The following is a 14,772-nucleotide window of genomic DNA, read 5'->3' as shown; positions in this document are numbered from 1 at the left end:
CTAGTACAGATTTCCAACTGGAAAACAATGTGCCTGTCACATAGTTATACAAGCTCCGAAAGGACACTTTGTTAGGACTTTTACCACATCTCAAGGCAATGAACTCCATTTGTAAGTGGCTTTAATTGCCAGAAACTTCTTACGTTGAATTACAATAAAGTTCTGTTAATCTGTCTGTCTGGTTCTCTTAATTAGAGCTACACAGAAGACTTTAGTCCTCAATATTATTTTTTTTTTTAATTTTTTTTTTCAACATTTATTTATTTATTTTTGGGACAGAGAGAGACAGAGCATGGACGGGGGAGGGGCAGAGAGAGAGGGAGACACAGAATCGGAAACAGGCTCCAGGCTCTGAGCCATCAGCCCAGAGCCCGACGCGGGGCTCGAACTCACGGACCGCGAGATCGTGACCTGGCTGAAGTCGGACGCTTAACCGACTGCGCCACCCAGGCGCCCCTGTCCTCAATATTATTTTTAAGAAAATATATTTGACCAAGAAAATAAGTGCTTTTCTTCCTTCTGGATCCCTGTTTTGCCTCTTCAGCAGAGTGGGTAGGTGAGGAAAATAGATCTGAACACGCATCCCTGATGAGAAGATAAGGGCTTCTGCTACGTATGCTACAACGACATTTCGAAAACCAAACACCTAGAACAACTTGGAATTCTCATTTCCTGGAGTAATATCACAATACACGGACACAAAACAAAGCATGTCATTCTGAGCTGCCCAGGATGTGGGGCAGTTCTGTTTATCAGGGTAATGAATAAGGAGTAAGGAGGGGCTCATTCAGATGAGGCAGGTGTCCTCCTGTTAGAAATCAGTGGGAACCCTCACGTATCCCAGGCACTCATTCATTTTTGTCCAGCTGCAGACATACAAGGGCAGGCATCTGGTTCTTACACCCGTGAAAGTCAGCTGTTAGGAGTAGATATGGAGAAGGGGACTGGCTGGCTGCCCATATTTTTATGGGCATGTTTCCAGGCATTTCACTGGGGCCTCCTCAGATCCTCACATTTGAACTAATTTGTCCCATGTGTATGCTTCCTTAAAAAACAGATATTTTATTATTCACAGACTTCAAAAAGAATTAGTTACTGGTAAAGTTTTAAAAAAGACAGCAAGAATAGCTTTGGACATGAAGGGAAGGGTACCCAGAGCGGCCATGGGGGTATTCGGTTTATCATTTAAAACAATGTGACTGGACAAGTTAAAAGAAGTCCGTGGCCCAATTATTCATTTACAAAATGGGGATAATAGTAAGTCACTTTTAGCATTGGTTATTATATGAGGAAACATAACATGTGTTCATTTCTAAACATCTGTTGGTACATAGTCACTACTCAAAACACAGAATGCCAGTCATTATTTGTTAGCATCAGTAATAGTAGTTGGTAGCCTGCCGGAAGAATATTCACACACTAACACCGGTTAGTTCTTTTTGAATGGCACTTAAAATGATTATATAGGTCAGGATGAGCTAAAAGGAGAATACAAATGAATACAAACATAAATACATTAAATCTAGAAAATCGCCTTTGCCTAAATTTTCCATTCACGTAGGTAAGGAGAGATTGAATTTTGGCAGTGGAGAAGTAGAAGGCATTGTCTTGAGTAACTTGCCTGGTAAACATATACTGTTTCCCTTTTCCTTACATATTTCTTTCTGCTGCTGTAGCCAATTTTAGGGTACAAGACTCACACATGAGAAGTTTTAGTTTGTTTAGTTGTTTTTAATGATACAATTCTTGGATCGTTTATTCTTTGTGATGCGAAGTAAGAACAGGGGGACTACAGAACATAAATGTGATGTTTTCTAAGAATGTCTGGGATGATTTGGCCTTAAATGTTTTCAAACATCAAGATAAAAGTTGAGCGAAGGTGTTTAAATCATTACCAAGCCAGCATCTGAATTTGCATGTTGGCTGAGATGCAGGGAGCATTATAGGTTCTAGACCATCTCCGGCATCTGAGCTCTGTAATCTCTGTTACTACTTTTTTTTTTTTTTCTGTTTGCGAAATGAGAATGGAAACACCTGCTCCGCATAACTTATGGCATTGTTGAGAACTTTACAGAAACAACAATGAAAACGCTGATCCGATGTAAGCTGGCTTCACTCTCACAAGTCATTGCTCAGAAGTCTTGGCTCCATTTTGGAATTTTCACTGGTCTACAACCTCTCCTGCAAGAATAGCACAGAGGAAGGATACAGCCAAGGTTCTCTCCCTCATTTTGAGGCCAAAATGGCTTACAGGAGTTGTGATCTGATATTCCACACACCAAATTTGGGTTCCTGAACAACACTGAGTTTGATGCCTGGAGGAGAGACATTTATGCTAGCACAGTGGGGCAGCCTTAATTCAGGTCGTTGGTGTGAATCAGTGGAGACTAAATAGGTGGAGCCTTCCCTACCACCGTGCCAAAGCCCACATATTTGACACTCAGTCTATGTTTTTATTTCATTAATAAAATATGACCTCACTGCTCTTTTGTAATCCCGAAGCGTGAGGGTACATTTGTTGCAAACTGCATGCAGATAAAAGGTGGGTTCCTTTTGAAACTACATCCTCTTAATAAATAATTTTTGATCTACTATACATAATAACGGTAGTGCATTTCTTGTTAAAACGGCAAGCTTTTTCTTTTTTACCAAAATGAAAAGAAAACATTCATTTCTTTATAAATATTTTAAATAGTTTAAATACATATTTCATACCAAGGATATAAAAATAGCCTCTCTTTTTTGTTTTTCCTGATAAATAAAGACATGTTCATTTACATGGCAAATAACGTGCAATAGCTAACCACTGGCCACCAGCTCTATTTGACTGATTGTCTAGATGACATGCAGTGATAATTGTCCCTTTGCCTTCACAAAAAGAAAAATAGATCAGCGGGAGCTGTGCACTCCCGAGGCCACCAGTGCTATGGATATTGTTGGGGAATGACAAACAGGCACTCAGGAAAACCTTCGCCGCACTTCACAAAAGTCACCTAGGACAAAACGAATCCACCAATTCTTTGTCTGGGACTTCTAGCTGCTCAGACCCTCGGGGTCTCTGGACTTTTAAAAAGTCGGTCACACAGACCAGGAAGTGAATACCTGTAGAGGAAACTGCTTCTGCTAGGTTTCTAGGGTCTGGCAAGTGTTTGCTACGGCACGGATGCGGCTGTGCCTCTGGCTGGCTTCTGACGGCGCTCTCCCGCGGGACCCCCCCGCTTTGCCCAGTCTTCACACCTGCCCGGGCAAAAAAGGCAAACTAAAGCTGTCATGCAGTGGTGGGTTTGAGACTGGCAGCTGCCGCACGTGCGAATATCATACGTTTATGGCTTTATTATCTTTCATTTCTGCTGTGCTTGTGACAACTTCCAGTGGAAAGTTCTCCAAGGGTTCAGTAGAGATCGAGGCCGCTCCTTCCCTGTCCCAAGATCCCGGCAGGTTTTCCAGACTGAAGGGGCTCGTGGCTCCCTGGCTGAAGCTGCCCTCCTCCGATCTGCTGGGGAGAACCAGGTGCAAAGAGGTTTCCGACGAAGAGCAGACGGAGGACGAGAGAGTCGCGGAGATGGACTGCAGAGGCGTCAGTGTGGAATCTGAATGTGGAGAGATGCACCTTAAAAATTGCAAGTGACCTTCCTGGACAACCTGGCAGTGGGCAGGTGAATAATCGAGGTTCGGAGAGTGGTAAAGTTCACTGTCTGCAGGATTTTGCTCATGAGCTCCAGTTCGCTGGGGGCTGCTCCCCACAGAGGAGGGATCCACACTCCAAATGTCTGAGGTGACATTACCGTGACAGAGTTGTGCTTGAGTATAAGCAGCTCCACCTGCTTGCAAGTGTAGGCAAGGCTGGTGCGCACTCCAGGTCATCCTGGTCTGTAAGCTGTCCCTGGGGGGACACACAGAGGTGGTGTGCAGAGAGCAAAACCGCGACGGCGGCTGGGGTGAGAGAACGTTTTCCAGAAGTTGCATCACATTCCTCATGTCCTTACCTAACTGGGAGACCTCCTGAGTCAATGTCGTCACCTGTGTGGACAAAGCAAAGCAGAAGGCAATAGTCAGAGGTGCGTGGTGGTGATTTCAGAGCAGCGAGGCAGGGAAATGAGATTTCTCAGTAGGAAGGTGCGAAAGGCCGCTCCACCGCCAACTCCAGCCAAGTCCAAGGGGTAGATGGAGAGGCTGGGCACCTGAGGTAAAGCCATCCTTATTCTGAGGGGAATCCAGGGAGACATTCATAGTCAGGCCTTCTGAATCAGGGACTCTGGGGTTCTTGAACACAATTAGAGACATGGGTCAAGTGTCTCTCGTATCTCTTAAATACAGGCAGTACCTCCCGCTTACTCTGAGTTAGTGGGATACACAGTGGTGCACACAAATCATCCTGGATGCCTCAGAAAACAGTATGGAGTGGTGGGGTTGTGTGTAAAGCACTCAATACACTATCTGTCCAGAGTAGATAGTAAATGATAGCGCTCACTTTTGTCACGTGTAGTTGAGATCCATGGTTACTGTAGGTTCAGGGACAAACTGGCCTTCAGCGATGATGAAGGTGGTAAGCAAGAACCTACACCCCATTTCCCAGAGACAGAGTTTGCAAAAAGAGGGGAAACCATAGAACGGGAGACAGAAATCAGAACGACCTACAAGGCGGGTAGGTACAGATCAACACTATGGGCAGCTTGGGGGCACGGGGGTCCATCAGTGAACGTGGAACCTTGTGGAATTATAACTCAGATTGTGTGGCATGTGTTTTATTCACTTTTCTAGGCAAGGCATTCAGCTTTTGTAAGATTTTCGAAGTAGACACAACTCTCAAACACTTAAGAACCACTGAAGAGTCTCCATGATTCATTTTACTCTTAAAACCAATAATAAAATTCGCTAGAGTTATTTGTTTTCTTACCAACCACATCACTTTTTTTAACCAAGGAAGCCCACCAGAAGATTGAATCTAGCTTTTTTTTTTGGGGGGGGGGTTTACATTCTTCAAAGTGAAGAAAACCTGGATTTCAGAAAGCAGGATACAAACATGTATTTTCTAATCTTTGGTGAGCTCTGTAACAAACAGTAACATGATGTTGTAATACTTTGCCTTGATTGCTTTAAGACTATATTTTATAAAGGATCTTCTAGGACTTGATTTACTATCATGAATCCTAAAACTCCAATATAAGCAGCTGAACCTACTGACTAAATATCATCAGAAAACAAAACAAAACAAAGAGAAGTGCAACTTCAGTGATGCCAAATCCAAGATTGCTGTTTTGTGCCAACTGTTTTCAACATTTACGTATACATTCCTAATTCATCCAGCAGCTTAATTCATTCCACTTCCTGCGAGTGCGTTCTGAAACTAATTCTCCCTGGCAGGCCCATCAGGAGGTAGTGCTGCTTGAATCAGGCATTTAAAAAAGGCCAGAAGGAGGTGTTTCCATGGTTCAGGCAACCAACTGGTAACACCTGCCTTGAAATTGCCAGGCCAAAAGTATTTCTGCCTTGCTGCTAGCTTGGAACTCGAGGGACTCGATCGAATGCTTGTCCAGGCTTTTCAGCAGATCCGAAACTTCTGGTCATAAAAAGATACCTCTGAGCCTCCAATTTAAGGAGCAAAGCGGTGACCCTGAGAAGGGTGCTATGCATTTTGAAATCTTCACTGCAGGTTGTCTAATTTCGTAACCTGCCAAGCCTCAATTTTAAAGTGCATGGATCACACTTAAATCTGGATCTGGATCTTGGCACATGCAGACATGGGTTCCATCTTGAATTGATTAGCTCTTCTATCAAAATTTCAGAAGAGAAGGCTGACACTAAATGAGATGTTTGAAGGGATATATTAGCCGTCCGTTTCTGTGGATTGTCTAAGTTTCATTCCTGTATCAAACTGACCAGGAGTATACTAGTTCCCAGTAAAAATGCTTTCAATAGGCCTTTTATTAGGATTGAATAAAGACGCAGTCTTTGAAGAACCATTTTGCATTTTTGGCACACCAACAATTATGCCATTCCATAAGTGTTTGTAAATTTATAATACAATATGATTTTGGGTACCCTTTTCTCTACTGGATCCATAAACAGTGCTAAGATAGGCATTGATACATCATCAGTTCTCTACCTGTAAAATGAGAACACTGAGGTCCAGAGGTTAAATGACATTTTTAAGGTCCTTATTTCCTGAGGGACAGTCCTTGATCTAGAAATCAGGCCTTCTAAGTTTGGTGCTCTTTCTGTTATAGCATATTATCACATGGAAAAGGAGATATTGCTTAGGAGGTGAGAGAGTTTGCTAATGTGGTCAGAATCTGTGAAGAGCCCAGATGATACAAAAAGGCAGCTTCATGTGTAAAAGCTATCTGAAATGTCAGTTCATCATCAAGTAAGTAATTGGCATCATCTCTAAGAAAGTCAGAGACTGATTAAGTACAGCAAAATCTCATATCAAATTATACAAATAAAACCACAAAAATGGCGTAAAGCAAGGGGAAATCTGGAGCCAGACAATGGTGCAACGGACAGATTTCTGGTTAACTATTTGTTCTAGATTTCAAAATAAATATTTTTCTATGGGCGAAATACCTTTCCAGGGCCACATTCTTGACATCTGACTTTAACTGTGCGTTTGCCGCAACTTTAAGGTCATGAACTTTGAATGGGAATCCTGAGTCTTGACTGGCTCCAGGAATGTTAAAAAGCATTAACATTTCCAGAAAACAAAACTACAGTATCAGCTTGAACTCAAAGGAGCAAGGAACCTAAGGCAATAGAACTTTCTTTAGCTCTGGAGGGTAATGATCAATTTATATTAGGGAAGATTTCTGTCAGTGTCACTGAGGAAACACCACTGCACCTTATTAACGTTACATGAGGGAATTAATCCCTGTTGGGTAAGGGATCTCTCCCTTCACAAAGACAAAGGCAACTGTCACAAGGAGAGATGGCATCTCCTGGAGGTGGATACTCTGGTGACACTGAAGGTGACAACAGACTGTCACGGAAAGTGCAGAAAGATTCACTGCATTTTTGTTTACTGTTTTCTGCTGGGTTTGCTAACTAAATTCATTCTAACAGGGAAGACCTTATTTTCAATCAAATGTGGAAAGCAATGAATGCAGTGTCTCTACTGGTGAGGCTCAATGCTTTTTTATAGCATGGTAAGAAGATGTGAATTTGGGGGCACCTGGGTAGGTCAGTCGGTTAAGTGTCTGACTTCGGCTCAGATCATGATCGCACGGTTGGTGAGTTTGAGCCCCGCGTCAGGCTCTGTGCTGATAGCTCAGAGCCTGGAGCCTGCTTCAGATTCTGTGTCTCCCTCTCTGTCTGCCCCTCGCCCACTCACACTGTGTCTTTCTCTCTCAAAAATAAATACACATTAAAAACATTTTAAGAAGATGTGCATTTGCTAAAGAAAAGGTTGTTGGGGCTCCTTTGTGAACAAGGCTCCATCCATTTAAGGAGATATGTCTTCAGAATACAACTTAAAAGCAGAGTACTACAGAAATAGGTCAGTGAAAACAAACAAAAACCATCCAGATCAAATGCACCAAAGTTTTCCCACCTAACTCAATAACTACTTAAATTCTTTAAATGTCTTCTGTTACTCATGTTAGAGGAGACAACCCCCTTTTGAGTGGATACCACAAAGCCCTTCACAAGCCCCATCTCATTGGCTGGTGGCTCCACGTCCTGAAGTCTCCGCCTTGCACACCATCGGACTGAACACAGGGGGCTTCTCAGCCCACTTCTCAGCATGCACAGCGTGCTCTTCTCTCTGACCGGGGGCTCTTCAGTTCTGCCCCTTTCAGCCTGGTGAGTTTCTTCTCTCCCTTCAAACTTCTTCTAACCCCTCATTTTCTCTGCAGAGCTGGCTCCCGACAGCTCACTTAATCTCACAAAGCAGCCTGAGTATCATGTGGGACTGTCTGCCCTCCACTGACACTATAAATTCCTTGAGAGTAGATAGAAACTGTTACTTATCTCAGTATCTCCTGGACTCAGGGCAATGCCCAGAATATGCCTTGTACTCAGTACGTCTTGGATGTCTAAATGAATGTACGTCCTGCCATTTTGAAGGACTTGGCTTTCATATCACCTTCAATTTTTATTCTGTTGTGTCTCATGATTTTACCAGAAATATCCTGGGAGAGAGCTGCCTACTACAAAATTATACTGGGAAATCTGTAACTAACCCTCTTTGTCCCAAGTAAATATGTTTAAAGTAGGTATTGTGACTTAAAGGTTTTATATATAAATTCCTTGGGTATTCCTTAATTTTTAAGAGCAGGTGGCATTTCCACTGTTAAGAATCTCTTTGATCTTGTGTTCCCTTCATAATTATAGAAAGGGGTCTCTTTTGGCCAAGACTTCTGCTAGACTTTATTTACCTTACTGCCTTGTCACTTGTCCCAGCAAGTGACTTGATTTCCATGGTAGCTTTAATTTCCTGGGGAAATTGTCCCTATGTACTGACTCCCATGTTTCATGATTATATGATGCCAAGTGACAAACTTAATAAAGTTATCCAGAGTCGTTTTATCAGTTGAAATTTGGTAAGCTTCTTTGCATCCCTGGTTGCTACCCTAGCCTATTTTAGATGTGGCCTTCTGATTATTTGTACTTGTGCAGACAAAATAGATAAACCATAACCTAATACACATTATTCTCTTACTTGTGTATTCAGTTGCATTTCCTTTCTCCATTTTCCCCCCTTCCTTCCTCCCCATTCTCCTAATTCTTCTGTGAATAAAAACCCATCAGTCCAGGATGTAAAACTGTTAGCCAAACCAGCTCACCATCACCATCTGCAGAGCCAATTGTTCACATCCAAGATTTCTCCATCCCTTCCAAAGTCCCAACTGCTAGAAAGAAGAAGTGTTGAAAACACCATCTGTGCTCCCAAGTGGTTCAGTCTGCTATCCAAAACTTTGGAGCATCTAAAGATTCTTCCCTCCTCTGTTGTCCCAGTAACATGTATTTAACCACCCAAATCATTAGGTGTTTAGCAGGTTTTTGGGCAGTGCCTTTGGTCTTGTTGAGCAGTACCTTCTGTCATGAATAGAAATACCCATGTGACAACAGACTTTGTCAACTATCCCTGACAATCCACACACTGGTCTTTCTATACTTCTAAGAAGGGAATCATTAATCACCACAATTTTTCTACTTTTGCCAGATCTAGGTTTTCTCAGAACTTCTATTGGCTTGGAAACTGTCATTGTTGCCCACATTTCCAGAGTATCTGGTTTTCCCCTCTTATGTTTAATTTGCTCCACTGATGTGATGCTACTTCTCATCCTCCTCTCAATCATATTTCCACAAATGCTTTGTTGTGAGGACTAAATAATAGAGTGAATGTTACAGTTTGGTCCCCATATAACTGATAATTTGTCAAGATCCCAGTATCTGCATTTGATGATGCAACACAGCTTAGTTGAAAACTTCTTCATGATAGGGAATACTAACCCAGGACTGACACTTAGCCCAAAGAAAATAAAAGCCAGTTATCTATATAATTGCTCTTCAGCCTCAGCATGGAGAGACAAACCGCTCTGTTCATGCTTTTACATAATTAATTTGGAAGAAACGGAATCTCCAAGTTTTAGCATTGCCTTGCATGGATCTTTGCAGTAACTAATAGTAACAGCAATAACTAGCAATAACTAGAGTCTTTGAAAAATATTGATTAAGATCCTGCATTTCCAGTGTAAAGTTTGGGTAACTGCAGTCAAACGGGTTGAGAATTCTCTATAAAATACGTGTGAGTCAAGATACAACAATGTGCAGCTTCGTGCGGATCAGCATTGAATAAGGACCAATGCAGGGCTAGATAGGGGCAAGTATGACTAGTCTTTATTGTTTTTTTAATAATAGCTCCAGTCCCTGCATAAGTCCTGCCATTTATTTTTTTTTTTTAATTTTTTTTTTTTTCAACGTTTATTTATTTTTGGGAGAGAGAGAGACAGAGCATGAACGGGGGAGGGGCAGAGAGAGAGGGAGACACAGAATCAGAAACAGGCTCCAGGCTCTGAGCCATCAGCCCAGAGCCTGACGCGGGGCTCGAACTCACGGACCGCGAGATCGTGACCTGGCTGAAGTCGGACGCTTAACCGACTGCGCCACCCAGGCGCCCCAAGTCCTGCCATTTAAAATCTTTGTTGATGCCTGAGTAATTTAATGAATATTAAGTTGCCTGGTTAATTTCTTAATATGAGTTTCTTAAAATGAGTATTTTCATTTGAACTTAAATAACGTTTTTAAAAAAATGTTTCTTATTTATTTTGAGAGAGTAGAGAGAGTGTGCATGAGCAGGGAAGGGGCAGAGAGAGAGAGGGAGAGAGAGAATCCCAAGCAGGCTCTGCGCTGTCCGTGCAGAGCTGACGTGGGTGGGGCTCGACCTCATGAAACCATGAGATCATGACCTGCGCTAAAATCAAGAGTTGGGATGCTCAACTGACTGAGCCACCCAGGTGCCCCTTAAATAACTTTCACCAACCCCCGCTAAATAGCACTGTAAGACACAGAAGTAAGTATCACTGTAACTCTAGCAGGTAAGAATGTTTTATATGATCTCAGTGTCTCATGGATGCCCCCACCACTTTAAAATGGCAGATTTTTAAACCACTGTGTTATTACATAGTTGAAAAAATCCATCTGTGGTGCTGCTGACCTCTTGTGCAGTAAGACTGCACACTGCCAATTTTTACGGTTAGATTGTGTGCCTTTTGGTGTACACACAGATAGGCTATTCTGTTGTGACTTTGGATTGTGCCTTTGGGGAACAGCAGTGTGAGTTTCCTAATGAAGACGAGAATGTGTATTTGCCAATACCTTTTATTTTACATGGAAGATAGCTAACTTTTGTCTTCTATTATTCATGTTATTACATTTTTGACTCTTGGCTATTGGCATGGTATGATTCATGGCCTCTGAGTATAACTGGAACTTCAACTGATAGAAAAAAATGTCATTTCCATTTTTGTGCATTCAGTGAACAGATGGGGAATGCATCTGTTGATATAATCTTCTTAGCTTGAAGAGTTCTTGACCCGTCACTAAATTTTTGCCAAACATGTACACATTTTCCTGCTAGACACAGTTTTCCTAAATTCCGGGTACTAATTACACCAATCCTCTCCCCCTGCCACGAACACATAGACATTTCTACAAACTCTGATTCAGGTAATTAAATGGTCTTTCATTGAATCTTTTGTTATGTTGCATATTTACCATGGGATTTAGACAAGTTCAATCAAACTCCAGAAGCAGGCAAAACAAAAAGGACGATGGGCATAATTTCATCCTTGTGTCTTTTGCTTCATAAAGCATTCAAAAACAAGTGACAGTCTTTTTATCTGTCAGCTAAAATAATAATCCTACTCGGCACTTGCATAAATTTCATCCGAATGAGGATCTCAATCCCATTACTAACAAAAGTTGTAAATCTTGTTCTACAGCTGGAGAGACTAGAATGTTGAGAGGTGATGTGGCTTATCTGAGGTCGCACAGAAATAGTACCAAGGGGTTCACTTTTGCAGGTGCATCTGTTGCCTCTTAAATTATAATAAGAGAAGAATTACAAGCCTTGAAAGTGATTATGCCAATGGTTTCATTGAATTTCTGCAAGCTCAGGCCTTCGGACACAACTTTATTACTTTAGCTGTATTATTGTAATCCATTATTTATCAACTTTTTGATTGCTTTTCTCATCTATTTCCCTGCTTCCTGTGACGAAGTTTGATTAGTATCCAAATTGCTGTCTGGCTAAGGGATCCTCACTGCTAGTAAAGAACACCAAACAAAAGTCTGTCTCCTCTCAGAGTACCAACTGTATAGAACAGTGCTTATTAAGACTTAAAGTATATAGGAGTCACCTGGGGATCTTGACACCATGTATATTCAGATTCAGTACATGTGGGGTTCTGGGATTCTGCATTTCTAACAAGCCCCTAGTTGATGATAATGCTGCTGGTTTGTACTCAAAGAGGTCAGATCATGAGTTCTTATTATGGATTTAGTCCCTTTGGTTAACTCCAGACGTATTATAATTCTTTCAGTAAGAGCTGAGAATTAAGATGAAACAGCCTTTTCCAGTTCCTCTGGCAAGTCTGTAATTGGCATTTATGATTTGTTTAGATCTTCTATAGTTTCTTCCATCAATATTTTGTAGTTTTTAGTGTATAAGTCTTCTACTTACTTGGTTAAATTTATTCTTAGGTATTTTGTTCTTTTTGATGCTACTGTAAATGGGACTGTTTTCTTTTTCTTTTTTTTCAATGTTTATTTTTGAGACGGGGGGGGAGGGGCAGAGAGAGAGAGAGAGGCAGACACAGAATCTGAAGCAGGCTCCAGGCTCCCAGCTGTCAGCACACAGCCTGACACAGGGCTCTAACTCGTGAACCATGAGATCATGACCTGAGCTGATGTCGGATGCTTTTTTTTTTTTTTTTAATTTTTTTCAACGTTTATTTATTTTTTGGGGGACAGAGAGAGACAGAGCATGAACGGGGGAGGGGCAGAGAGAGAGGGAGACACAGAATCAGAAACAGGCTCCAGGCTCCGAGCCGTCAGCCCAGAGCCTGACGCGGGGCTCGAACTCACGGACCGTGAGATCGTGACCTGGCTGAAGTCGGACGCTTAACCAACTGCGCCACCCAGGCGCCCCTCGGATGCTTAACCGACTGAGCCACTCAGGTGTCCCGGGACTGTTTTCCTTAATTTCTCTTTCATTATCAGTGTATAGAAATACAACTGACTTTTGTATGTTGACTTTGTATCCTGCTACTTTACTGAAATCATTTATTGGTTCTAACAGTTTTTGGTGGAATCTTGAGGGGTTAGGGTATTTGTGATTATCAAAGCTGTTGTCTCTGTTCTGGGTGGTTCCCAGTAGTTGAGGATGTGCCAAGATCTGTCAGTGTCCCAAAGTGGAGGATCATAGACAGCATGTAGGTGCAGGTGGATTAGAAGCTGAGCAGCTGGGAAAGTATGCAGTCATTTCCCTTCCAGAGAGAAGCTAGAAGGGCATTTCTGCATGCTCCCTCTCTGCTGAACCTGGAAATACAACCATAGATACGTTCTTACAACCATTTAAAAACTACTTTACTTGTTCCTGTGGGACTTGTGGACTTAAGCTCGTTTGGCTTTCAGAGCTAGGTGTTTTGAGGGCCCTAGTTGGGGGCACTGCACAAGGTCCAAACTTTCCAATGCTAGGATTTAGGGGTTCCCTATTGATTGTATGGTAGTGTACCTGGGGTGGGGTTTATGGTTTTTGTGTCCCAGCCTTTCCTATCTGTTTCCATGTGGGGGTTTTCTCATTCACCTGATGTGTAGGAGTCATTCAGTTTGTTTTTATTATTTCTTATTTTTATATTTCTCCAAGGGAATTATTCTGTGTACATTCAGTGTGTCTGTAGGAGGAGGGAAATTCAGAAGCTTATTATGCTGTCACTTTGGTGCATTTGTTACTTATTTTATGTAACTTATTTTATGTTGTAATCCCATGTATTTCTTATTCTTACCAATATTATCCCATCTTTGGCCAGTGGAAGACTCTTCATATTGGCTCCTGAGCTCTTTTGACATCATCCCAGGAGTGTGTGATAACTTTCTTGCTGTCTTGTACACTAAGGTGTTCTGGACTGATGTGTATTTCATGCCTCCAAAAGTGGAAACAGCTATTTCTCCAAGAGACTGTATTTATCCAAGAGCTTCTTTTAATGGGAAATTTTATTTGAGGCCATAATCAAGGCATATTCACTCTTATTGGGCTGGTAATTATTTATACTCCCTTTTTGTTGAAAGAGCTTGGAAATGTATGCATGTATATGATGCTACACAGGTTCATACTAATATTTCTAACTCTATTTCAGGACTATATTTGTATCTCCTTTACACTGTGAATTCTGGTTATTGAGGTATAGAAGATGACAGAATTAAGAGATCTCATAATTACTCATTTACTTTATCACCCATTACATATTCAACAATTGCAATATATCAATACCAGTCCCACCATTACAAATTATGATTACTGAAAACAGTTAAAAAACTGAAGGAGACATATTCTATTCTAATTCTCTTCCCACTCCCCTTTCAATGGTTCATCCATATTTACATTGTCAGAGCATACCTTTGACAACTTATACCTTCTCTTCTTTAACTTTCATTTAGACTTGGTACTAGAAATAAGCACATATTTAATGCTGATGAACTTGTCCAATGACAATGCCTTTCAAATCATCTTGGTTTTTCTGAATCTTGTTCTTGAGGGCATTCTTCTGGAAATATATATGGGAACAATATTCCTTGAGTTCTTTCATGTTAACAGTTTGGTACCTGATGGTTATTATTTTTTTTTTAATGTTTATTTATTTTTGTGAGACAGAGAGAGACAGAGTGTGAGTGGTGGAGGGGCAGAGAGACAGGGAGACAGAATCTGAAGCAGGTTCCAGGCACTGAGCTATCAGCCCAAAGCCCAATGCGGGGCTCGAACTTATGAGCCATGAGATCATGACCTCAGCTGAAGTTGAACGCTTAACTGACAGAGCCACCCAGGAGCCCCCCGTGATGGTTATTTTTGTTGGATATAAAATCCTTAGTTTACACTTTCTTTTCCTAAGCATCTTGTATATTTTGTATGTTACTTCATCTTGCATAAAACGTTGCTGTCTAAAAGTCTAATGACGGTCTAGATTTTTCCCTTGCTAGTCCTTTATAAAAAGATCTTTTTTGTCTAAATAACTAATGAATTTTTTTTCTTACTTTAAAGTCTAGTAATTTCACTAG

At 41.5% G+C, this 14,772-nt stretch overlaps 1 protein-coding gene across 1 annotated transcript in view; it reads right to left on the bottom strand.

Moving 5' to 3' along the window:
• Positions 1-1,042: 1,042 nt before the first annotated feature.
• KCNH8 (potassium voltage-gated channel subfamily H member 8) overlaps positions 1,043-14,772 on the bottom strand; it is a 112,305-nt gene continuing 98,575 nt past the window's right edge. Inside the window, exon 10 of the mRNA XM_043593316.1 lies at positions 1,043-4,020. Within this exon, the coding sequence (XP_043449251.1) occupies positions 3,316-4,020 (705 nt within the window). The 3' untranslated portion in view covers positions 1,043-3,315. The remainder of the gene's footprint in view (positions 4,021-14,772) is intronic.

Source organism: Prionailurus bengalensis, chromosome C2 (assembly GCF_016509475.1).
Source record: "Prionailurus bengalensis isolate Pbe53 chromosome C2, Fcat_Pben_1.1_paternal_pri, whole genome shotgun sequence".
Classification (NCBI taxonomy): domain Eukaryota; kingdom Metazoa; phylum Chordata; class Mammalia; order Carnivora; family Felidae; genus Prionailurus; species Prionailurus bengalensis.
Note: the sequence above shows the minus strand (reverse complement) of the source record. Positions and strands in the feature narration are given on the sequence as shown.